This window comes from Siphateles boraxobius, unplaced genomic scaffold (genome assembly GCF_051911475.1).
Source record: "Siphateles boraxobius isolate OS27281-9 unplaced genomic scaffold, OSU_SipBor_1 54, whole genome shotgun sequence".
NCBI lineage: Eukaryota > Metazoa > Chordata > Actinopteri > Cypriniformes > Leuciscidae > Siphateles > Siphateles boraxobius.
This window is the reverse complement of record NW_027509180.1, coordinates 3622124-3648608: the sequence shown is the minus strand read 5'-3', so window position 1 is coordinate 3648608 and position 26485 is coordinate 3622124. Positions and strand designations below refer to the sequence as shown.

The 26485-nt window shown below is 39.5% G+C and overlaps 4 protein-coding genes across 16 annotated transcripts in view; 2 read left to right on the top strand and 2 right to left on the bottom strand.

Moving 5' to 3' along the window:
* LOC143714417 (uncharacterized) overlaps positions 1-1211 on the bottom strand; it is a 438587-nt gene extending 437376 nt beyond the window's left edge. For 2 of the 6 annotated variants that reach the window (XM_077205573.1, XM_077205576.1), the window contains exons 1-3: positions 1190-1211; positions 881-936; positions 80-366 (exon numbers count right to left, since the gene is read on the bottom strand). In XM_077205573.1, the coding sequence (XP_077061688.1) occupies positions 80-113 (34 nt within the window). In that variant the 5' untranslated portion in view covers positions 114-366; positions 881-936; positions 1190-1211. Of the gene's footprint in view, positions 1-79; positions 367-880; positions 953-1189 lie in introns of those variants that run through there. The other 4 variants (XM_077205574.1, XM_077205575.1, XM_077205571.1 and 1 more) reach the window with 2 other exon arrangements.
* The window catches only part of LOC143714418 (uncharacterized), a 703153-nt gene that overhangs the window by 437323 nt on the left and 239345 nt on the right, over positions 1-26485 (bottom strand). The gene's annotated exons all lie outside the window — the stretch shown is intronic.
* Positions 1-26485, top strand: part of LOC143714414 (uncharacterized) — a 1189624-nt gene that overhangs the window by 988401 nt on the left and 174738 nt on the right. The gene's annotated exons all lie outside the window — the stretch shown is intronic.
* On the top strand, positions 3601-13646 carry LOC143714440 (uncharacterized). 3 transcript variants are annotated; one of them, XM_077205642.1, is made up of 3 exons: positions 3601-3710; positions 4504-4690; positions 11877-13646. In XM_077205642.1, exons 2-3 carry the CDS (start codon positions 4657-4659, stop codon positions 13280-13282), a joined length of 1440 nt encoding a protein of 479 aa, XP_077061757.1. In that variant the 5' UTR covers positions 3601-3710; positions 4504-4656; the 3' UTR covers positions 13283-13646. The 3 variants fall into 3 exon arrangements, with proteins under 3 accessions (XP_077061757.1, XP_077061755.1, XP_077061758.1); XM_077205640.1 differs by having other exon boundaries at positions 4499-4690; XM_077205643.1 differs by having other exon boundaries at positions 3660-3691; positions 4499-4690.

The window sequence follows — 26485 nt, the reverse complement described above, 5'->3', positions numbered from 1 at the left end:
CTAAAAGTGATGAAGTGCTTGAATGTTTCTAACATGAATGTTCTTCAGCATCATGAAAGAATGAAGAATAAACACCAACCTCTTTGTTCTTCAGGATCTTCAGTGTGTTTCATTCTGCAGGTTCTGGATCACTCGTGTTCTCACTGTCCTCTTTAATAAACTCAGTCTTTGCAGATTTCAGCTCTTCCTGATGCTCTGATGCTCGTCTTCACTTGCAGCTGATGGGAATTTACAGCATTTATTGGGGAATTGCAGTGGGAGGAGCTTCACTGATTATGTAATTGCAGTGGGAGGAGCTTCACTGATGATGTGATTGCAGTGGGAGGAGCTTCACTGATGATGAATTCCAGAGTTGGGGGAGCTGATCTGCCAAAATCAAAGTATCAATTACTGAGTTTGTTTTTATAATAAATGAATATAATATATTAATAAAAGTAATAAAGTGCACTGATGACAAGACACTGACGATCTTCAATCAGAATCAGTCTCTCTTAGTCAAGTAGAATGCAGACTCAGTATTTTATCGCATTCAAAAATCAGAAAATAAAATACGGAAAAATTACCATGAAAAATGAACATATCGCATTAGGCTTGTGTATATCATATGCATCTGTCATATTACGTGTTATTTCTGTTATTAACTATGGGTAATAACGTCTTAACGTTATACGTAATAAAGTTCATGTTTTACATTAACACTATGCAACATGAAATAAGCCATCTTCCTTTCAATAGTTAACACTTACAGTAACATGCATGAAGCAAAATGTACATGCTTTACATCTGGGCTGTTCAGTGCCATTGAACACCAATCCATACACGAAAACTTTTAAATGAACACATTATATTTTAAACCAGGACTTGGAAGTAGCCTACATACCTGTACAATTTCAAAGAGAGCAAAAGTTCAGGATTCAATCTCCATTCAGAATCAGCCTAACATAAGAAAAAGTTAAACTGAAACATGCGGGCTACATCACAAGACGAGAGAATGGCGAGCGCTAGCACACAGCAAAACACAAGTCGAGGCTAGCAATTTCTTAATCTCTCAAAACAGCAGTTCTCGACACATCTCAACTAACTGTATGTGCACTCATCATAAAATACACGTACAAGTTACCATGTGCACTACAGCTAAAGTTACAACCGGTATATTTCAAGCTTACATCGCACTGATGTGAACACGTACCTCTCTCAGTCAAGTAGAATGCAGAGAAACGAACGCGTAAATGCAGTATATGACCGCCACTCTCGCCTCTGTCCAATAGAGGGCGCACTTACAACAAACAACTCTCACAATACCCGTGAAATGACTGAACAATACAAGACTCACATAAAACTCACATACCCACAAAATAGAAAATGAAAGGTTGCAAAAATATTTGTCATTCTTTAACCTGTTCAATAAGCATTTATGTCTGTCTATCTATTCATCCTACAGTAACTGGTGCCAATTTAATAATTATTTTAATTTAAAAAAAATTGCTAATCCTAACATTATTCTGCTTCTTCATTAAAATCCAGGTATCTATAAAAGAAAATCCAACTGTATTTCAATTCATATATTATGCATAATATGCTGGTGTAGTGATTGATAAAGCTGAGTGTCATTAATGTGTTTTTGATGTTTTATCCATGTCATTTTGTGAGAAATTGCAGCATTGCCTTTCAGTATAGCAGTTTTACAGGCTTTTATCATCTATCCTGCCTTAAATAATGTGTTTCTAACAGCAATCACTCAGAATAAAGTGAGATGATCTGCTGATGATCCTGAATGTCTTGTTGAATGAGTGTTGATAGTCTGAGGATCATCAATATTAACAGATCTGCTGAAAACACTCTTTATTTCATGACAATAGTTCCTGTTTTCACCTCATTTATTATGCTGATGTCTTCAGATCTCCTGCAAATTGACACTTAAAGCTCATTTCATTGGTGTCAACAGACTGAGGGGATTTGTTGGCTACAAATATGACTTTTATGTTTCTTACAGTTCTGTCCTACTTTCTAGATATTTGCCCTCCTTTTAATAAATAAAAACAATGTTAGAATTAGAAATAAAAATGTGTGAATTAGCATCAATTGTTTGAGAACATTTAGAACAAAAATCATTTGATGACACACTAAAACACTGTATTTAAGGATCATAGTGCAGCGCAAAGATACTCATTAATTGTCATTTTAAATCTTTATACTTTGCCACTATTCTTCAAACCACTAAGTTTTACCCATTTGTCACCAAGACATTTTTAATCATTTAAATGAACTTAGTATGATCACTTAATCTTTTATAAATACTTTAGGTATATATTTAATACAGGTCAGAATAACAAGGTTGCTTATTTTTTACACAAATATATCTGTTACACTAACATTATTTAACCTATGTTTTGACATTTTTTTCATAAAAGATATTTTCAACATTTATGTTTTCTATGTATATAAAATCACTTTTACATTTTATTTGATGCAAACACTAACATTTGACATCTGTTAATTTATATTATAACTATTATTATGCAGTAGTGTAATGCAGACAGACACTATATCACAGCTAAAAGAGTTTTGAGTTTTTCTTTGTTCAATTTGCACACTGATTATGGGTTGGAGCTCTTAATTTTTAACTCTCAAAGTGCAGCAGATTGATGAATTTAACATTAAAAAGCTCCAATTTTTTCTTACGGGGGTTCATATATATATATATATATATATATATATATATATATATATATATATATATATATATATATATATAAAGCATTGATATAAGTGATCACTGGGAATTTGCTTCATGTATTTCCTGTCTGCATGTCAATATCCATGAATCACTGGATCTTTGGTAAGTTGAAAGGCAATCGAGTCTAACCTTTAGTTTAACTGGTAATCGTTTGTTTTACCGGGGTTACCTTAAAAATGAATATTTGTCTTTAATTGACAAATTGTCAACTTCAACTGGAAAAAGTTGCTTCTACTAAAATAAAAACAAATAAAGTCTGTGTGTTTACAGTTGCATGTGTAAATCAAGTATTGTAGAGCAGATCTGATGCTTCAATCATTGATATTGCTATGAGGACATTTTCAGTAATATTAAAATAGTTCATCTTTTGTTTTGCCTTTTATTTCAGACGTACCAGTGGTTTAATATTTAAATTTCATATTTGAATGTTGTTTCGGATTATCTCGTGACTTCAGCTCAAAAATATTTGAAAATTTAATTTATCTTCTTGGAAAATGTTATATACATAAATGTAAGATATACAACTTTGTAGCCTATACAAAATGTATTAATGTCTTCATTGTCATCAGAATACAGTTAACGGTGATTAACTGAAAACTGAAAAATAAAAGAAAAAAAGAAGATAGCGATAAAGAACATGAGGGTATAAATCAATTACATTGTAAATATTAAAATTCTTACAGGCTACAAACACTTGCTTTCATATTTATTGAAGATGTAGGCCTAATTGTAGTGAGATGCATTTTAAATTCTTTAAAAAAACACAGAAAAAAATGGTTTGTTAATAGTAAACATAAACATGGTATCTCTTTACTTTATTGCAATTTTTTTTAAATTGCTTAATGGATCACATTAAAAAAAGGAGTAAAATGAGTCTCTGATCCAAAACCCACAATAGATGGCGCTAATTCCAGCCGCCAATGAAGAAGAAGAAAGAAGAAGAAGTCTTCTGAGGTGAGGAGAGCAGTTCACGGTATTTGGGTATTTCTCATATTTACACAACCATCACACACACTTTATACAGTTTGATTAAGCGGCAAAATCATTTCTGTATTGTTTTCATCGATCACAGCGATACTTGTGCGTCTTTTCTAGCGTCTTCCTACTGAAATACACATTTAATGCAGCAGCAGCGAGCATGATGTCACATAAGCCACATTGAGCTTATAATAAGTTTTTTAGGATCGTTGTAAGTTTTGATCTAATAACATGAGTGCAATAAAATAAAAAAGTAGGGCTGTCAAAAGATTAATCGTGATTAATCGCATCCAAAATAAAAGTTTGTGTTTACATAATATATGTGTGTGCACTGTGTATACTTATTTTATATATATATATATATAAATACACACACATGCATGTATACATTTAAGACAAATGTGTTATTTATATAAATATTTATATTTATATATAATATAGGCTACATTATATATAAATATATACAGTATATACATGCAAATATTACTGTATTTGCTGCTCACAAATATACGTTTATTTCTGTGTCCATGCTTTCAACTTTTTTTTTTCTGACCATTGTTAATATTTGGAAGACATTACATTACGATGTTTATATTATTTTTTATTTCTAGATATCTGCCTGTATTGTAATGGAAAAAAGCAGGATAGTGTTCTGGTTTGCCATAAATTAAGTTATACATTTGCATCAGTTACTTTATTTCAGAAAGACAGACATAAATGCTTAGATGTGATATTTAATATAAAAACAAATTCAGGAACTGATATTATTTTTTATTTTGTCAGATCAGCAGATCTCCCAGAGCAATTCTCCAATTAAAGCTGTGAATTCCCATCAGCTACAAGTGAAGACGAGCATGAAAGCATCAGGAAGAGCTGAAATCTGTAAAGACTGAGTTTATTAAAGAGGACAGTGAGAACACGAGTGATCCAGAACCTGCAGAATGAAACACACTGAAGATCCTGAAGAACAAAGAGGTTGGTGTTTATTCTTCATTCATTCATGATGCTGAAGAACATTCATGTCAGAAACATTCAAGCATTTTATCAGATTTAGATACACAGTTAGCCTAAACTATGAAATTGTACAGATTTTTTGTTTGTTTTCAACAAATGGTGAGTAAAGGATGGTTTGAGAAACTTGGGGCCTTCAGTAGGGATAGGCGATATATTATTACCTAGTGGACATGAAGCTGAGGCTTGAGTTTATCACTAATTGAGGAACTACTCTACAATCTGGAACTGGTAAACAGATATATTTTCAGTTAAAGAAAATGGTATTTCAGTTATTCTCAATGAATGCACAGTGTATGTGACGCATACGTAAACGCTAGTGTGATGCGCTCGCCTGGCTGTCGCTTTGCTGAGAGCGCTAGTGTTTCTCACACACTTAAAGAAAGAGCGAGAGAGTCTTATACCACGAAGAATTGACGTGCTTGTTTATTTGGAATTAATCAGCCTTTTTGAGCAAGCAGAAACTAATGCGCGAACGCCGACGTGATTAATATTCATGAACCCAGAAGCTCATCAGTCCTTAGTGCGATCTATATTGTTATTATCTTATCAGTATTATTGTTAGTTTTTTACATTTCAAACTTGTAATTGTAAATTGTAATTTATTACTGTGTGTAATTATTATTGTGTGATGTTTTTCTGCACAGTTGCACTATTTAAACATTATCTGCGCTTTAACAGAAGAAATGTACATCTGCATTTTTTTCCATTTCTGCAAGGGCTGGTGTTGTGATTTTTACTTTTTTTTAATTCTTTTATGTTATTGATATATTATAGGAGCCTATTTGATGATGGGTACGTTTTACTTTAGATCACTGCTTGTGTTTCTGAGGCTGCTATCACATGTAGCCAAAAACAGTGGCGAATGGCACCATATTTATATAGTCTTTGATATCATTATCGCAATAAATAGCAGAACATATCGTGATATAGTTTTATCGCCCATCGCAATTGACCTTTCGCAAAGACCCGCCCCCCTTAGTTACTGTCGCTATGTCCGACAAGCTACGCCGCTCTCATGCACACACACCATGTTCTCACGCAGTGAAAAATACATCGCGGATCAGAGAGTAGACTGACAATACGCTGACAGACAGGACAGACCAGGTTACTTTTCGGTTACTTTTGATATTAAACATATTTAACAAAGTCTCACCTTTCAAATTTGGTCATTTTTAAAAAGAAATTTAAACAATAAATACCGTTTTGTGGCTCTTTAATGTGTCGTGACAGATCGCTGTAGAGCCTCAGTTAAAGCTGCTCGTGAACCGATCATCTCTTACTTGTAGTTCATTTATAGCATCAAATAAACATGAATGAACATAAGGAATGTTGTTTTAACCGCGGAAAGGTGTCAGTATATTCAGTTTTTCAAGTTCAAATCCTCCCATGTCAATCTACTAACTCTCCTGACTGCTTTGTCGGACAAAATGGCGGATGGCGAAGTATGATTGGTCAGATCACCTGTCAATCAAGCTCCATGCGAAGGGTCAATTGGCCCCTTCACGAGCCTTTAAATGAAAGCGTTGCTAGACCTCCTCCTGATATAGAGAGTTGTCCGCTGGGATAAGCTTCTTTAATACTGAGCGTAGTTTGTTCTCTTCTTGTTCTCCTCTGTTGCTGATCATCTTATCACAGGTAATATCCTCCACATTTCCTTTTAATTCTATTTACTACCTATTGGAGATAAAACATAATTCAATTCAATTCAATTCAAATTTATTTGTATAGCGCTTTTCACAATACACATTGTCTCAAAGCAGCTTTACAGAAATTGCATTTCGGAAATGTACATAGAAAAATACAGTTAGTTAATCAAGTATTAATTTATGGCATAACATATCGCCGGCTTTGAGTCGTCTCTTCACAGGCGTCGAGTCGTCTCTTCACAGGCGTTGGGGCATCTGAAGTCTCCGTGAGAGGCTGGATACAAACTGGAGCTGACGAACGCTATTTACCTCGGGACTAGCGTCCCGAGATAACAGCAGAAAGGCAGATGGGAAATAATTAGCATAGCTGATGTTCATAATGTTAATGCATTCGAACCGATTCAGCAGTATCAAAGGTTAAGCATTAAGTGAATGCTTGGTTAAAGAGATGCGTCTTTAATCTAGTTTTAAACTGGGACAGCGAGTCTGAGGCTCGTACAATATCAGGAAGGCTATTCCAGAGTTTAGGAGCTAAATGCGAGAACGCCCTCCCTCCTTTAGTGGACTTAGATATCCTAGGAATGACCAGAAGCCTCGAATTTAGTGATCTTAAAGAGCGCGATGGATTGTATGGCGATAGAAGGTCTGTTAAATACACAGGAGCTAAACCATTTAGGGCTTTATAGGTCAGTAGGAATACTTTGTAATTGATACGTAACTTAATAGGTAACCAGTGTAGAGATGATAAAATAGGTGTTATATGATCATATTTTCTTGATCTAGTAAGAACTCTAGCAGCTGCATTTTGCACTAACTGTAGCTTGTTAATTGAGGATGTAGGACAGCCAGCTAATAAAGCATTACAGTAATCTAGTCTCGAGGTCATGAAAGTATGAACTAACTTTTCTGCATCAGAAACAGATAGCATGTTGCGTAGCTTAGCAATGTTTCTAAGGTGGAAAAAGGCTGTTCTTGTAATATATGAAATATGATTTTCGAAAGTCAAGTTGCGGTCTAGTATAACACCCAGGTCTTTTACTGTAGTGGACAAAGTAACAGGACATCCTTCTAAATTAAAGTTGTATTGTAAGGGATTTTGTGGGTAGTTTTTTGGACCAATAAGTAGTACCTCCGTTTTATCTGAATTTAATAGCAGGAAATTACACGTCATCCAGCATTTTATATCATTTAGACACTCTGTCAATTTAGATAAGTTAGTGTTTTCATCTGGTCGTGATGAGATATATAATTGAGTGTCATCAGCATAACAGTGGAAATTAATTCCATGTTTTCTTATAATATTACCAAGTGGCAGCATATATATTGAGAATAGCAGAGGGCCTAACACCGATCCTTGCGGCACTCCATAGTCTACTGACGTTATCTTTGATTTTTCCCCATTTAGACAGACAAAATGGTAACGGTCTGATAAGTAAGATCTAAACCAGCTTAATGCCTGTCCCTGAACACCAGTGTAGTTTTGTAGTCGATCCAGGAGTATTTTATGATCGATAGTGTCGAACGCAGCGCTTAGATCGAGTAGAACTAGTATTGAGATACAGCCTTGGTCAGAAGCTAAAAGTAAATCATTTGTAATTTTAACTAGCGCAGTTTCTGTGCTATGATGCGGTCTGAATCCCGACTGGAATTTTTCATAGATATCATTTTCTTGTAAGAAAGAGCACAATTGAGCGGACACAATTTTTTCTAGTATTTTAGACATAAATGGAAGATTTGAGATGGGTCTGTAATTTGCTAAGTTATTTGGATCTAATTGCGGTTTCTTAATGAGAGGTTTTATTACTGCCAGCTTGAATATTTTTGGAACATGACCTAAAAATAAAGACGAGTTAATAATATTAAGAAGAGGCTCTTCGACTACAGGTAACACTTCTTTCAGTAGTTTAGTGGGTATTGGATCTAATAAACATGTTGTTGGTTTCGATGCAATGATAAGTTTATTTAGCTCTTCCTGTCCTATAGTTGTAAATCGGTGTAGTTGTTCTAGAGGGGCCATAATTGAGGCTGAATCATAAGACATCATAGAGGATTGTATATTTACAATTGTGTTTCGGATGCTTTCTATTTTCTCATTGAAGTAATTCATAAAATCATTACTACTATATTGTAATGGAATATTTTGCTCTGGTGATGTTTGTTTATTTGTTAGTCTAGCCACGGTGTTGAATAAAAACCTTGGATTATTTTGGTTATTTTCTATTAGTTTGCGGAGATGCTCAGCCCTTGCTGCTTTTAGAGCCTTTTTATAACGTGACATACTGTCTTTCCACGCGATTCTAAAGACCTCTAAATTAGTTTGTTTCCATTTACGCTCTAAGTTACGAGTTTCTCTCTTGATTGCATGCGTAGCACTGTTGTACCATGGTGCTTTAGTTTTCTCTCTTACCTTTTTTAATCTAATTGGTGCAACAATATCTAGTGTACTAGAGAACATGGTGCTCAAACTGCTAGTCATTTCCTCTAGTTCATCTGTTTGTTTGGGTGCACTGCGCAGCTGAGATAGATCAGGTAAGCTATTTGAGAATCTATCTATAGTGGTTGGAAGGATTGTTCTGCCTGGTCGATAACGTTGCGCAACGTGACAAATTTCAGCAGTACGTATTATACAAGTTACCATGTAATGATCAGTGAGATCATCACTTTGCGGTATAATATTTATATCAGTTGGATTGGTTCCATATGATATAATTAAATCTAGTGTATGATTTAGACGATGAGTGGGACCGCTGACGTTTTGCGTGACCCCAAAGGAGTTTAATAAATCTGTAAACGCAGTCCCTAACGCATCATTTGTATTATCTACGTGTATGTTAAAGTCTCCAACAATTATTGCTTTATCGACATTGACCAATAGATCTGAGAGAAAGTATGCAAACTCTTTTAGGAAATCAGCATAGGGCCCTGGAGGTCTATATAGGGTAGCCAAGGCTAGAGATAATATGGATTTGTTTCTTGCATCTAAGAGCGTAACATTTAGCACAAGTACTTCAAACGAATTAAACCTGTGACCTGTTTTCTGAGTAACATTAAGAATATCTCTATAGATTGTTGCAACCCCGCCGCCACGACCGATCAGACGGGGCTCATGCTTATAACAGTATCCTGGTGGAGTAGACTCATTTAGACCGAAATAATCATTTGGTTTAAGCCAGGTTTCAGTAAGGCAAAGTACATCGAAACTATTATCTGTGACCATTTCATTTACAATAACCGCCTTAGGTGTGAGCGATCTAATGTTTAGAAGACCTAGCTTTAGAAATTGTTTTTGTTCACTGATATTTAGATTTTCTGGTTTAATTACAATAAGATTTTTGCTAGATCCTACACTAGATTTATTGTTTGGCCTCACTAAGCGAGGAATAGACACAGTTTCTATATAATGTTCTACACTACTTATATCAATTAAGTTGGTTAATTGAACATGGGTAGTATTTTTTTATCAGGTTAAACTGTGATTATGAATCACTCAAACCCCTTTATCCTCTGTCGGTTGCACACATCCGCCATGTTTTGTAGTTTTATAACACTTTACTCGTGTTTGTAGTTCTGAACCGAATCCTCCTCCAAATCGCAATGGGTTGTGGGTAATATTAGCCTTTATAGTGTGCACGGATCCACACTTCAAAAATCTACCGGAAATAGTAGACCATACGGGGAATTCTGGCATACTCTTTTCAACATACAATGCTTTGAGACACACTTATTTAAATCTCACATATTACTTAGGATGGACAGCATGGACATTGGGATGCAGACCGTGGTTCTGTGTAGACGGTGATATCAAGTTTCTCATCTCCGTGAGAATAGTGTCACTGATGGTCCATAACAGACCTTAGGGAGCAAATGTGGATCCAGCATCTAAGTCTGTTGAGTTGATCTTATGCTGGCAACTCCAATATGGCAATCAATTTCCTCATTATGGCAAAGTGGGTATTTTGGAAAATCGTATTCTTCAAATTTAAAAAAAAAAGAAGCACATTAGGCTACTGTCACTTTAAGACCTGCACGCATCTAATATACACGCATTTGACAAGGACCCGATTTTCTCTCAAACAATTGCTTTCACTTTAGACATAATCAATGTTTGTGCGCTTCGGGTGTTTGCATTCAGAACAGCGCACGTTAGAAACAGCGCGAATGACATTTTTAACCGGCAAGGCTTCACAGCACATGCTAATTATATATATATATATATATATATATATATATATATATATATATATATATATATATATACACACTCAACTAAATGATTATTAGGAACACCTGTTCAATTTCTCATTAATGCAATTATCTAATCAACCAATCACATGGCAGTTGCTTCAATGCATTTAGGGGTGTGGTCCTGGTCAAGACAATCTCCTGAACTCCAAACTGAATGTCAGAATGGGAAAGAAAGGTGATTTAAGCAAATTTGAGCGTGGCATGGTTGTTGGTGCCAGACGGGCCGGTCTGAGTATTTCACAATCTGCTCAGTTACTGGGATTTTCTAGTTTGATGAACTAGAGTGGTGGACTTAGAAATTTTGACAATGGGTCCTGTCTCGACTTTTTGACTGTTTTAGAATCGCCTCTGACCGCTTCAGAGTGGCTGTCTACGAGCATACACAAACATGTCCTTAAAACAATACTTAACGCTCGTTTTCAAAACTGTGCAACTCACCGAGTGGTTAGTGGTGTTCGTTGATGATCCAAAACAAGTAGCGTAGTGAAGTACAGTTTCTGTCGTGTTTTTTTGGCATTTTGTAAAATACCATTGATGTCTGATGTAGGACTCTGCGCTGCCAGAAACGGAAAGGGTCTGTTTACTTTTGTCTGAAGTCTTTTCGCTTGGTTCTCTGTCTCTCAGAAGGCTAGCGTGAGCAGAGCAACAGCGGCAAAGTGGTTGTCGCCATCAAGTGGTCGGGAGTGTGCTAACCCTTCAGGACTCAAATATCGAGCGGAAGTTTATACGCGGTTGTGAGGTATCTGAAAAAATAGTTCCACTATAGTAAATAACATGGATTGAAAGCATACATTGCGCCGATATATTTGTTTTAATCATCATCAACGAACACCACTAACCACTCGGTGAATTGCACAGTTTTGAAAACGAGCGTTAAGTATTGTTTTAAGGACATGTTTGAGTATGCCCATAGACAGCCACTCTGAAGCGGTCAGAGGCGATCCTAAAATAGTCAAAAAGTCGAGACAGGACCCATCGTCAACATTTCTGTGTCCACCACTCTAGTTCAATCAAAACAAATTAGAAAATAGACTATAAGTGCTAAATACCGGAATTATCCTTTAAAGTCTTTAGTAAAATAAATACAGAAGCATGGAATTCATTTATTATGTTTTAGGTTTCAGGTATAATTTATCAAAATTATCATAATATTTAATAGCAGTTGTCTATTACATTACTTATATCCTCATTTCATATTCCTCTCTTAGAATGATTGTCATGTACTGAAAATTACACCTTTTTTTCTTTCATTTCAGACTTGATGGAAGAAAGTGAGGAGAGTGAAGAACTGAGTGAAGTGAAGGAGGAGAGTGAAGAACTGAGTGAAGTGAAGGAGGAGAGTGAAGAACTGAGTGAAGTGGAGGAGGAGAGTGAAGAACTGAGTGAAGTGGAGGAGGAGAGTGAAGAACTGAGTGAAGTGAAGGAGGAGAGTGAAGAACTGAGTGAAGTGGAGGAGGAGAGTGAAGAACTGAGTGAAGTGAAGGAGGAGAGAGAAGAATTGAGTGAAGTGGAGGAGGAGAGTGAAGAACTGAGTGAAGTGGAGGAGGAACATCATGTCAAACCTGGAGAAAATCCTTTGAGTCGCTCAAAGACCAAAAAGACATTTTTAAAGAAAAGACAAGCCAAGAAATCTTTCACCTGCACTCAGTGTGGAAAGAGTTTCACATCCAAACAAAGTCTTGAGCGTCACATGAGGATCCACACTGGAGAAAAGCCGCACGCATGCGATCAGTGCGAGAAGAGTTTCAGTCAATCATCATCCCTTAAGAGTCACATGATGATCCACACCGGAGAGAAGCCGTTCACATGTGATCATTGCGGCAAAACATTTCCTAAGCTATCAAACCTGAAGAAACACCTGACAGTTCATACGAAGGAGAAGCCACATTCATGTTCTGTGTGTGGAAAGAGTTTTTCACAGCATTACACTTTACATAGACATGAGAAAACTCACACTGGTGTGAGAGAGTACATGTGCTTAGAGTGTGAGAAGACTTTTACTACAGCGAGCCATTTAAAACAACACCAGAGAATTCACACTGGAGAAAAACCTTACAAGTGTTCACACTGTGACAGGAGATTCAGTCAGTCAGGACATCTGAAAACACATGAGAGGATCCACACTGGAGAGATGCACACGTGTGATCAGTGCGGGAAGAGTTTCACAGATTCATCATACATTAAGATTCATATGAGGACTCACACCGGAGAAAAAACGTACACATGTGATCAGTGCGGAAAAACATTTATTACGACATCAATACTGAAGAGACACCTGGCAGTTCATATGAAGGAGAAGCCACATTCATGTTCTGTGTGTGGAAAGAGTTTTTCACTGCTGTCATATTTATATACACATCAGAAAACTCACGCTAGTGTGAGAGAGTACATGTGCTTTGAGTGTGAGAAGACTTTTATTTTAGTGAGCCATTTAAAACGGCACCAGAGAATTCACACTGTAAAAAAACCTTACAAGTGTTCACACTGTGACAAGAGATTCAGTCAGTCATCATATCTGAAAAGACACGAGAGGATCCACACTGGAGAGAAGCCGCACACGTGTGATCAGTGCGGGAAGAGTTTCTCTATTAAAACTCACCTGGAGAAACACATGAAGATCCACGCAGTGGAGAAACCACTTAGTTTACACTGCAAGTCTTAATGCACAGATCAGATGTTTTGATCATGTTTTTTTGTTGTTGTTTTTTTTCACCTTTTTACATTCACTATGTTTGTAATTCACAAAATTTGCAATACGGTGTCATTTGTTAACACTAGTTGGAATATTAACTCGCAATGAACAATATATTTCTTACATAATTTTATCTTTGGTAAAGTTAGTTAATACGAATACAGTTTTGTTCATTGTTTGTTAATGTACAGTTTTTCTGGTATCATCAGTATTTCAGATAGTTTTACTGTCCTCTTGTGGAAAACACCAGCACAAACACACACTTCATTCATTCTTTAAATTACTCTTGACAGAAATATCATAGTGAATAAAGTGTATTGAACGAACACCCTTATTATTGCAGCCATGTTTCTATAAGCTTCCCTTGTTTTTTTTTGTTTTTTTTGCAGTGTGCTTGAACAGCTTGAGCTCATGCGATTCATGTGATAGTCTTGTTTTGCGTGGGAAATTTGACACCCAAACTTTTTTTTATTCTCAGGTGAGTCGAATCTTATCTAAATTATAAGCACTTTAACATACTGTACATACAATTGGACAGAAGATTTCTCTGTGGTCTTTTCTGCTTGAACAACTTACAATCAATGCCCGAGAGGCAGACTTTGTTATAACATAGAAGTCAAGTCAAGTCAAGTCACCTTTATTTATATAGCGCTTTTACAATACAAATTGTTTCAAAGCAGCTTTACAGAGATAACAGGAAAGTAAAGTTGTAATAGTATTGTTAAATTCAAATTTAAATGTTTAATGTCCCCAACTAAGCAAGCCAAAAGCCAATGGCGAATAAAGGCAAAAAAAGGCGACAGTGGCAAGGAACCAAAACTCCATCAGGTGAACGAGTGGAGAAAAAAACCTTGGGAGAACCCATGCTCAGTCGGGGGGCCAGTCCTCCTTTGGCCAACAAACGAACAGTGCATGATTATGATTTAGGCGGCATAATAGGTCAGAAGTCAGATTGGATCAGAACTTTCACAATATTTATCCAGTTCATCTGGTTAGGGGTCGGAGTCATCACGCCGGTATGGAGATGAGTTTGTTGAGGTGTCCATGAGGCCTTCACAGTGTTGATGAGGCTGGCACTTCAGGGATGCGTTGTCATCGTGATCTTCCTCTGATCTGGATACGGCCTGGATCCGGTGGTTTGTGGTAAACCTCGGGATAAACAGAGAGACTAATATTAGCGTAGACGCCATCCTTCTTATGATGTAACGAGTACATCAGGATTTGAGGGAAGTGTTCCCGGTTCCTGCTGATCTAAACTATGCAGCCTAACATTGAATTATAGCAATCTATAATGTGTTATGATAATGCTAAGCCAAAGAGATGTGTTTTTAGTCTAGATTTGAACTGACAGACTGTGTCTGCTTCCCGGACAATGTTAGGAAGATTGTTCCAAAGTTTTGGTGCCAAGTAGGAAAAGGATCTACCGCCAGCAGTTGATTTTGATATTGTAGGTATTATCAACTGGCCAGAATTTTGAGATCGCAATAGATGTAAAGGACTATAATGGGTTAAGAGCTCACTCAAGTACTGCGGAGCTAAACCATTTAGTGCTTTTTAAGTAATCAGCAATATTTTAAAATGTATACGATGTTTAATAGAAGTCAGTTTATTGATAATAAAAACGCATGCTTTTCATCTTTTAAGAACATCGTAGTGTCATCAGCCAACTGTGTCGTCACTATCCCGATGACGTGGCCACTCGATCGAGTCTTCCCTTACGATGGCATATTGTTTTAGCATTAAATAGCCATGGTTCAGGGACGTGCAGTCAGGGTAGGCAGGGTAGGCAGTGCCTCACCAAAGGAAATGTTGACATTACATTTATTAATTCCAAGAGCTTTATTAATTCACCACATTATTAATTGCATTTATTTTATTCCAAATATTAATTTTTGTAACACAATTTTTCAGGAATACACATATAATATACTCCTTTTGCCATTGTTTGCTCCTAAAAATCATTGTTTCATGCAGAAAATTCAAGGCCATGGCCATTGAGGCGGAGGTTAGCAGTGCCTCTTTGGTCCATAGAACGTAGTTTACGTAGATTTGCGCATGCGCAGTCAGTTCTCGTGCTGTCTTGAATTATCAACATTGAGGCAGAGACCGAGCGTGCTTCATGTCACGTGATCCACTAGCTCTCACTGACTCCGCGCTTCAAGCTACTTAGCATCTAGCGGCGCCTAGCGTTGGAAGCGTCCTATGAAGAAAAAGAGCTGTGGTCGCTAACGGGAAAGTCCATGCGTCTATCCCTCTGGACAAAGATGTCAATTACTTTGTTGTAAAAGTCCTCTTTGTTGGGTGTGTTTCTCAATTTCACGAGTGTCTCCTTTTCAATGGAAATAAGAGCCAGGAGGAAAGTCTGTTCTGCTCCATTCACGTCAGAGGCGCCCGCGCCATTGGATGTGCAGTTGCCGCAGCACAGCCTATGAGCGAGCCATACGCTCACTGTGCTAACGTTAGCTGTGCAGCTGCAAATGCGTTTTATAGGCTTCAGTAAATCGAGGAAAAGGAGTTTCGTCTACAAATAAAAGTAAGCACCCCCCTTAAAGCGTACTTTATTCATTTATTTATTATTTTTAAAACCCTTATATTGGCTTGTGTTTGTTGTCTGATGGTGGGCTAACAGTTATAGGCCTGCTGTGCGCTGACACCAAAATGTTCTCTCTTCCATACCCTGGTGCGCCGTCACCTCTGCCATATTTGTACTGTAGGTCTATCTGTGCGATTATGGTGCATTTCGTAAGGGTTAAAATGCTGTTTTGTAGTTCTCTTTTTTTAATCCTGGTGCGCCGTCGCCAGACGCTCATTGCGTGTCGGTGTGTGCGCCTTGCGCAGTTTGTAGGAGCGCATTTAAGCTGTTTTTGTACTGTAAAGTTGTACTGACACAATGTTTTCTGACTGTAGCCTATTCAAATCCTGGTGCGCCGTCACCAGAGTGACCAGACCAATAGTGTGTATGTGGCTGTCTGTGCGCGTTTGCGCATTTTGAAGGAATGACTAGGCTGCTTGTCGGTTCGCTGACAACACGCCGCCTCCCTCTCTTACTGTGTCCCGCACAAAACATTTGTTTGTTGTATAAGTCATAAGATAGATGTGTCCATTCATTTGATTATTAGATTTGATTGTGCATTAGCCTCACATATGACTGACTTTGCTGTATGCAGGCAGCGATGAGATGATGCCTGATATGAACTTGGGTTGCTACATTGAATGAATATATGAACATATATTCCACATTGATAGGTCACAGCCTACCCATGACAAGATTTCACCGCACGTTACTGCCATGGTTGTACTAGACTAGTCAAAATTTCAATTCCAGATACAGTATCCTAAAAATTTGACTGGTCATAATTGGAAGTAAGAAATCTACAATGTTATTTTAACAAGTCATATTCTCCCATTGACATCATTGGAAAAAATATTTCCAGATATCTTCAAATGAGTGTGTCACGGTTCCTCTGGTTTTCCGGTCCTGTCCCGCACTACATTTCCCAGCATTCCCCTGGATCCTCACCTGCACTCGATTCCCTCATCACCACACCTGGGGCCGTATTCACAAAGAATTTTATTTTACCACTAGGAGTACTCCTAAATCCCATTAAAATATTTTAGCTAGGAGTTTTCTCTTAAAAGTTATTCACAACGCCTTTCAGACCTACTCTTAGTAAGGAAAAATTACAACTCCTAAACTAAGAGTGAGTCTTCGTTGCTATGGATGACGTCAATTCTCATGCACGAGTTTCCTCGCAATGATCACGGTGATTGGTTGTTAGATGACAGGGCCATCATGCGGAACATAACACAGACGCAACAAATCATGGAATTACGACATCTAAATATGTCTGTGTCCTACACAAAATAATAATAGTAATGTCATCGAAATGCATATATAATGACATGTTTGTGCAGGCCCCAGTGAAGTGTAATTCTAAAAAGGCAGAAAGAGAGAGAAAAGTGGTGAATTCAATTAAATTAAGGTAGCCTAATACCCTAATGAAACCGCCACTTGCCTAATAATGAAAAACGACACTTGCATTAACACTTGCTTGGTTAATTGACATCCTATTAGTATAGAAGCTTGTTTCCGCCACTGAATAAAAATAAATTAAAATAATTGCGACTTTTTTATCTCATTGCGAGATATGAAGTCAGAATTGTGAGAAATAAAGTCGCAGTTGTGAGATAAAAAGTCGCAATTAGCTTTTTTATTTTTCATTCTGTGGCGGAAACAAGCTTCCATAGCCTAAATAGACTACTTAAAGCAAGTAAATGTTGCTCCTATTGAAGTAATGTAATAGTTGAATGACGGTGGATTATGAACTCGCCAAAACGAAAAAGAAAGCCCAACTGGACGCAGGATCAGTTACTGCTGCTGGCCCAGTTGGTGCTGAAAAAATAAAAAAATAAAAATAAAAGGGAAATTCGACACTGGGATATCAAGTAAAACTAAGCGTGAGACATAGGAGAAGATTTGTTTGCAGATCAATGCAGCATTCCCGCTTGTGTGGCGGACCCCGGACGACTGCGAGGCGGTGATATGCGCTACAATCCTTTGTGAATAGGTCTTAGTGAGTTAGGAGTCCTCTCGACTTCTTTTAAGCTGTCCCAGACTTAGGTGCTACTTTTAGGGCTAAAATGCTTCGTGAATTACTTTTAGTGAAAAAAATTAGGAGTCCTAAAGTTAGGAGTGACACGCCCATTATTTTTAGGAGTTGCTACTAAATTCGCCAGTTAGGAGCTACTTTTAGCCTTAAAATTCTTTGTGAATACGGCCCCTGATCTCTATCACGTCATAATCATCTCATCACCAGCCTTTATATTCTGTTTGCTCTCACTCCCTCACTGCTGGGTATTATATGTTACACATTATTCTGTTCCCTTGTGCCTTTTAAAGTTCTTGTGCAGGGCTAGTGTCTGTTGTGTTGCTAGCGAGGTGGATCCTTGTGTTATCAGTAAGACATTATGAGGATCGTCCGAGAGAGGACTTCACTCTTCTTCTGTGAGTTATATGATGAGTATCGTCCGAGAGAGGACTTCACTCTTCTTCTGTGAGTTATATGATGAGGATCGTCCGAGAGAGGACTTCACTCTTCTTCTGTGAGTTATATGATGAGGATCGTCCGAGAGAGGACATCACTCTTCTTCTGTGAGTTATATTCAGTGGATCGTTTGAGAGAGGACTTCACTCTTCTTCTGTGAGTTATATGATGAGGATCGTCCGAGAGAGGACTTCACTCTACTTCTGTGAGTTATATGATGAGGATCGTCCGAGAGGACATCACTCTTCTTCTGTGAGTTATATTCAGTGGATCGTGAGGACTTCACTCTTCTTCTGTGGGTTATATGATGAGGATCGTCCGAGAGAGGACTTCACTCTTCTTCTGTGGGTTATATGATGAGGATCGTCCGAGAGAGGACTTCACTCTTCTTCTGTGAGTTATATGATGAGGATCGTCCGAGAGAGGACTTCACTCTTCTTCTGTGAGTTATATGATGAGGATCGTCCGAGAGAGGACATCACTCTTCTTCTGTGAGTTATATTCAGTGGATCGTTTGAGAGAGGACTTCACTCTTCTTCTGTGAGTTATATGATGAGGATCGTCCGAGAGAGGACTTCACTCTTCTTCTGTGAGTTATATTCAGTGGATCGTTTGAGAGAGGACTTCACTCTACTTCTGTGAGTTATATTCAGTGGATCGTTTGAGAGGACTTCACTCTTCTTCTGTGAATCAATTATCTTCAGTGAGTTATGTTCTGTTGACTGTCCGAGAAAGAGGACCTCTTGTATCTTCTGTGAGTTATCCTTAAGAGACATTTCAAGAATGGACTTCCTGCGTTCTATTATAGTTTAAGGTGATATTTCTGTCTGAAGACTTTTCCTAAGTTCCTGAACTTCTATTAGTCTGTGGAATTGCCTTAAATAAACTCTGTGAATTGTATCCTGGTCTTCAGCCTGGTTATATTGTGACAGAATACCAGCCACCTCAAGGCAAGCTCCACCCACTTCCTCTACTTGCGCTACCAACGCTTTTCAGTCAATTATGGATACTGCTGCTTCCACCGTGGCACCTCAGTTGATGCAAGACATCGTCACTAGTGTTCTTCCTTCTGCTTACTTCAGTCCCATGGCATTACCGGCTACATATTCGGGGGAAGATGATAGCAGGGACTTCCTCTTCTATTGTGAACTTTACTTTGTGGTAAACTCAACTCATTTCACTTCTGACACAAGTAAGATTGCCTTCATTCTCTCCCTTCTTACTGGCCATGCCCAGAGGTGGGCACAAAATCTGTTGGTTTCAGATGCTTCTATTTTCCAGAATTTGAGTTACTTTACCAAAAGTTTCCATGCCGAGTTTGCTCAGTCGCTTAAAGCACAGCCCTTTGAGCAAGAACCCCTAATTCGTCCTGGACTCAGTGCATGGCCCCGAGCACGTAATCTCGTTTCAAATAGTGCCAACATGATGTCCAAGTTATCTGACCCCGCTTTGATGTCCGTCCGTGGAGCTCTCAGGCCTGCACTTCTTGCCAGTCCAGAGCCAGAGACCGTCCATGCTTCTCTGGAAGATACTGTGCTCATTGTGGGGTCCATGGCTGTTTTGTGTGTATGGGCAGCACACACATCCGATACAGCCCATGAACCCAGCTCAAAGCCCACTTCCATGCTGGTTCCGCCCAGTCCAGCCGAGCCTGCCCTGCTGGTTACGTCCAGCCACGTCAGCCACGTCCAGCCAGAGCTTCACGTCAGCCACGTCCAGCCAGAGCTTCACGTCAGCCACGTCCAGCCAGAGCTTCACGTCAGCCACGTCCAGCCAGAGCTTCACGTCAGCCACGTCCAGCCAGAGCTTCACGTCAGCCACGTCCAGCCAGAGCTTCACGTCAGCCACGTCCAGCCAGAGCTTCACGTCAGCCACGTCCAGCCAGAGCTTCACGTCAGCCACGTCCAGCCAGAGACCGTCCGGCCGGGGACCGTCCAGCCAAAGACCTGTTCACCGCTGGTTCCGTCCAGCCCAGCCGAGCCCTCTTCACCGCTGGTTCCGTCCAGCCCAGCCGAGCCCTCTTCACCGCTGGTCCCGCCCATCTCGCAACTCTCTTCGCCGCTGGTCCCGCCAAGCTCGGAGCTCTCTTCGCCGTTGGTTCCGCCCACCTCAGGTCCCTCTTCGCCGCTGCTCTCGTCCAGTCCTGAGCCGCCTTCGCCGCTGGTCCAGTCCAGTACAGAGCCCGTCTCCGAGCAAGAGCCAGAGCCCGTCTTCGAACCAGAGCTATTCGTATGCTCAGTCAGTCAAGGTCCCAATCAAGGTCCAAGCCTAGTCCACATTAAAGTCATCGTCTGCTCCGATGAACCAGCTCAATGTATTAGCCCCGTCGTATCAGTTCAATTCTTTTGCACAGAAGAGCCAGTTCAATTAATTTGCCCAGTCAAGTTGAGTCGTTTGTCTACCCAGTCGAATACGAGTCAAGTCCGACCGAATGCTAAGAGTTGCCCAGACGAGTCTGTGACGACGGTCTACCAAGGTAAACTCGTGCCAACTGTCAGTCCAGTCGAAATCAAACTCAAGACAGTCCTCTGCACAGTTAAACTATTACCTCTCGTCGGCCCAGCCAAGTCGGAGCAAATCTTCTGCCCAGCCAAGTCGGAGCAAATCATCGACCCTGACCAACCCTATTTAGAACCTGCTCCTCCGTGGGCGGTCACTCGGCCTACTCCACCATGGCTGACCACTCGACTCTCTCCGCCCTGGCCTTCCGAAATAGGGTCTCCACCCGAGAGAAAGCCTCCACCCCGGTCACCTGAAAGTCACGTCCGCCCTGGTCGACCACACAATCTACTCCTCTCTGGCTTCTCCCCGGCTCCATCCTGGTTCCACCCTAGTTTTCACTATGACCTCTCCCTGACTCTCTCCTCCCTTCTGTTGTTTAGGCGCGAGGACGCGCCTCCGGGGAGGGGGGAGTTCTGTCACGGTTCCTCTGGTTTTCCGGTCCTGTCCCGCACTACATTTCCCAGCATTCCCCTGGATCCTCACCTGCACTCGATTCCCTCATCACCACACCTGATCTCTATCACGTCATAATCATCTCATCACCAGCCTTTATATTCTGTTTGCTCTCACTCCCTCACTGCTGGGTATTATATGTTACACATTATTCTGTTCCCTTGTGCCTTTTAAAGTTCTTGTGCAGGGCTAGTGTCTGTTGTGTTGCTAGCGAGGTGGATCCTTGTGTTATCAGTAAGACATTATGAGGATCGTCCGAGAGAGGACTTCACTCTTCTTCTGTGAGTTATATGATGAGTATCGTCCGAGAGAGGACTTCACTCTTCTTCTGTGAGTTATATGATGAGGATCGTCCGAGATAGGACATCACTCTTCTTCTGTGAGTTATATTCAGTGGATCGTTTGAGAGAGGACTTCACTCTTCTTCTGTGAGTTATATGATGAGGATCGTCCGAGAGAGGACTTCACTCTTCTTCTGTGAGTTATATGATGAGGATCGTCCGAGAGAGGACATCACTCTTCTTCTGTGAGTTATATTCAGTGGATCGTCCGAGAGAGGACTTCACTCTTCTTCTGTGGGTTATATGATGAGGATCGTCCGAGAGAGGACTTCACTCTTCTTCTGTGGGTTATATGATGAGGATCGTCCGAGAGAGGACTTCACTCTTCTTCTGTGAGTTATATGATGAGGATCGTCCGAGAGAGGACATCACTCTTCTTCTGTGAGTTATATTCAGTGGTTCGTTTGAGAGAGGACTTCACTCTACTTCTGTGAGTTCTATTCAGTGGATCGTTTGAGAGGACTTCACTCTACTTCTGTGAGTTATATTCAGTGGATCGTTTGAGAGGACTTCACTCTTCTTCTGTGAATCAATTATCTTCAGTGAGTTATGTTCTGTTGACTGTCCGAGAAAGAGGACCTCTTGTATCTTCTGTGAGTTATCCTTAAGAGACATTTCAAGAATGGACTTCCTGCGTTCTATTATAGTTTAAGGTGATATTTCTGTCTGAAGACTTTTCCTAAGTTCCTGAACTTCTATTAGTCTGTGGAATTGCCTTAAACTCTGTGGATTGTATCCTGGTCTTCAGCCTGGTTATATTGTGACAGAGTGACTAGTAGACTTTTACTAGTAGAAATTATACTTAAAGATATCTATAATTGATTTTGTAATAGTCATAATCCTAATTAGAGATCTCAAATTACAATTTTAATTATAAATTAATTATTATTTATAATTAAATTAGAGTTATACTACGAATGCTTGATTCTGATTGGTTGACGAATGTTCAATGGAATGTTCTAAAGTAGTTTCAGGACCGCATCACAGTTCCACATCACTTTGCCAAATTATTTCAGTTATTTAAAACGTCTTAACTGACTACAGATCAGAAACCCATAACGACTCTGGCATAAATATAGTAAACAATAGGATAAAAACGACCAATTATTTCCAAGTCTGTTGCCACAAAATTACGTTTTATTTTGTATTATGCATGTATTAGTTATTGTGGAAAAGAACATCTCATTCTAGTCTGCTCTCTTCCACTCAAACGCATAAACATACAGTTCGGGCACACACTCGTGTGTTGTCAGCGCTAGGGGTGTGACGGTTATTATATAACCGTGAGACCGACGGTTATAGTTGAACACCGTCATTAGAACTCTATAACCGCCAAAACCGTGTTATTAAAATATTTTTTACAACCATTTTTTAACATAGAGAATGTTTAAATACTAATATCAGCTTACGAGGGAAACGGAGGCGGAGTTAGTGGTGCTTCGGAGGCTTCTACTGCTGGAGATGATTCGGGAGAGGTCTGTCCCCCTTTACCGATCAGAGCGCGCACTGACACATGGAGTAAGGGCCGTTACATAGTCAACGCGAGCAACGTGAACGACGCGCTCCCTTTCATAGTCTAGACAGTGGATGCAAGCATCACGGGCGATGCGTGATATGCAATACACCCTCACGCAACAGGGGGTAGTAGAGTCGGGTGATATTCAGATCAAAATGACATCTGAAGAGGAGTGAATATTGCTGATTTTACACTTTCTTTTACTGTCTATAGTTTTACATCGGCGGCAACAAAGGCAGCGCAGTGATAGGCGCTGGTGTGTTCCATGGTATGTTCGCCCTTTAAACCGAAGAAGAGGGATGGAGAGTTTGTGTTTCTGGTGCTTCCCCTGCGAAGCCTGGACGAGGAGAGACATTTTATTTGAGTGTAATTGCGATGAACTGTCATATAAATGCGGATGTATACGTATAAGCTCGCATAATTTTCCTCTTCGCCCGCCATTGTATTCAAACCACCTTCTGTAAACATAATATCCTTGAATTAATGTACAATACTTGCAATGTCGCCCCCACCGACAACGCATAGTATTGCGTGCATTGGTGCGTCGCGTATCAAAAACTAGGACGACACGTTTGGCCACGCGTCGACGCATAATGGCGGCCGAAGCGTAGCGATGCGTAGCCTTTCAGACGCGTATGCGTACCGATGCGTTGACTATGTAACGGCCCTAAAGCCTTGTTATACTCGACGCGTCCGCACGAGCGCAAAGGTGCGCAAGACCGGCAAGATCTCATTTCGCTTGGCTGTGTGCACAGCTTTTTTTGTAACAGCGCACACGGCGCAGCATCCGAGGATGAACGAATTCAAGCCGAATCTGCCCGAGCATGTAGCCTACGTCTCACCGCACCGGCACCCAGTTTGTGCGTATAAATTGCAAAGTTCATCGCAAAAATGTTTTTGTTAAGGTTTTGTCGAATCGGCATCTCTGTGATTTGGCCAGATCGTATAGCAATTTTTCAAGGTTTTTGTTTCATGTGCGCCTTTTTATCCATCTTTCACAAAGAATGGAGGCTGGTTTAGAGTGTTTTGATAGTATTTTGGGTGCTGGGTCATATATGCACAACTACACAATTTGCAGAAAGTGATTTCTGAAAATCATCAGAAGAGCAAAAACAAAAAGAATGATTAGATGAAGATGAATGACATGTATAGCAGCATGCGGTGAGGAACTTTACTACTACCACTACGTCTACTACTACTACCACTACGTCTACTACTTACTACTACTTCGACTACTACTACTACCACTATGTCTACTACTACTACAACTACTACTACTACTACCACTACGTCTACTACTACTACCACTACGTCTACTACTTACTACTACTTCGACTACTACTACTACCACTACGTCTACTACTACTACTACAACTACTACTACTACTACTACTACTACCACTACGTCTATTACTACTACTACTTCGACTACTACTACTACTACTACTACCACTATGTCTACTACTTACTACTACTTCGACTACTACCACTACGTCTACGTCTACTACTACTACTACTACTACCACTACGTCTACTACTACTACTACTTCGACTACTACTACTACCACTACGTCTACTACTACTACTACTACTTCGACTACTACTACTACTACACTACGTCTACTACTACTACCACTACGTCTACTACTACTTCGACTACTACTACCACTACGTCTACTACTACTACTACTACTTCGACTACTACTACTACCACTACGTCTACTACTACTACTACTACTACTTCGACTACTACTACTACCACTACGTCTACTACTACTACTACTTCGACTACTACTACTACCACTACGTCTACTACTACTTCTACTTCGACTACTACTACTACCACTACGTCTACTACTACTTCTGCTGCTACTACTACTACTACTACTACTACCACTACGTCTACTACTACTACCACTACTTCTACTACTACTTCGACTACTACTACTACTACTACTACCACTACGTCTACTACTACTACTACTTCGACTACTACTACTACCACTACGTCTACTACTACTACTACTTCGACTACTACTACTACCACTACGTCTACTACTACTACTACTACCACTACGTCTACTACTACTACTACTTCGACTACTACTACTACTACTACCACTACGTCTACTACTACTACTACTTCGACTACTACTACTACCACTACGTCTACTACTACTTCTACTGCTGCTGCTACTACTACTACCACTACGTCTACTACTACTACTACTACTACTACTACTTTGACTACTACTTTGACTACTACTACTACTACTACTACTTAATGCATATTCAACGTAGCGAAGACGCAAGCTGCCTCTAAAAACACCACTGAAGAAGAACAATATAGTGACGAAGTGCTCTGTTAGATCAGTGTGTCGGTTTAGGGCGACTTCAATGTAAGGGAAACCGCGGTGTGTGTAGATAGAAGGTAATCATTGTAAGGTAATAAAAACATGATGGTTCATTATGTAAGGTCTTTATACACCACTGAAAACATAGTTATGTATATTATCTTTCTAAATATTACACACTGCACCTTTAAAAATTGTTAATTGTCAATTTTGTTGAATAACTGGTGACAGACAAAGCACAAACCCAGTAATAGAGATTTATCTGAAAGCTAAATCAATTCTAATACTTAAATGCAAGCATGTTAATTTTTCCATTTTTAATTGCCCATATTCTAATGCAAACTGAAAAAGTCAATCAGCATATAGGTTACATAGTGTCTGCCCAGATCCGGGCCAAATCTGGTACATGTGGATTCAATGCCTACCAGATGTGGGCCGGATCTTGGCCGACACTGTGTTGCTGTCTGAGAAGGTGTCTAAAATGTATGTTTAATTAATAGGTATGACGCTTACAAATAATAATACTAGTGACAACACGCCCTTTTACCTCATTATTAAAAAAAACTCTTCTAAGAAAACCGATTCGGCTGACTAAATCTCACAAATGTTGACATTCACTAAAGTCAGGAAATACATAATGCCTAGTGTTTTAAAGTGTGTTTAGACAGTAAGGTACAAATAACGAGCTCTAAACTCCAACACAGAGAGCCGTTATTTCACTATTTCAGCATGTCTGGCTTCTTCAGCTCGACTGCTTCTATAGAGTGACTAGTGAAAGTATTGAGTGTTTCTCATGTGTGTGTGTAATAAGTGTGTGAAGGATCAGATCGTGTGTGTGTGTGTAATAAGTGTATGAAGCATCAGCTTGTGTGTGTGTGCAATGAGTGTATGAACACACATGCTCAGTGTTGTGATGGGTTTTACTAGAAAGCGACTGAAAGTGAAAGTGAAAGCTGCTGTTC

Excerpts from the sequence above, each read along its gene's own strand:
- LOC143714440 (XM_077205642.1), top strand. The coding sequence starts at position 4,657 with ATGAAACACACTGAAGATCCTGAAGAACAAAGAG. Across the intron at positions 4,691-11,876 it reads AGATCCTGAAGAACAAAGAG|ACTTGATGGAAGAAAGTGAG; the intron begins GTTGGTGTTTAT and ends CTTTCATTTCAG.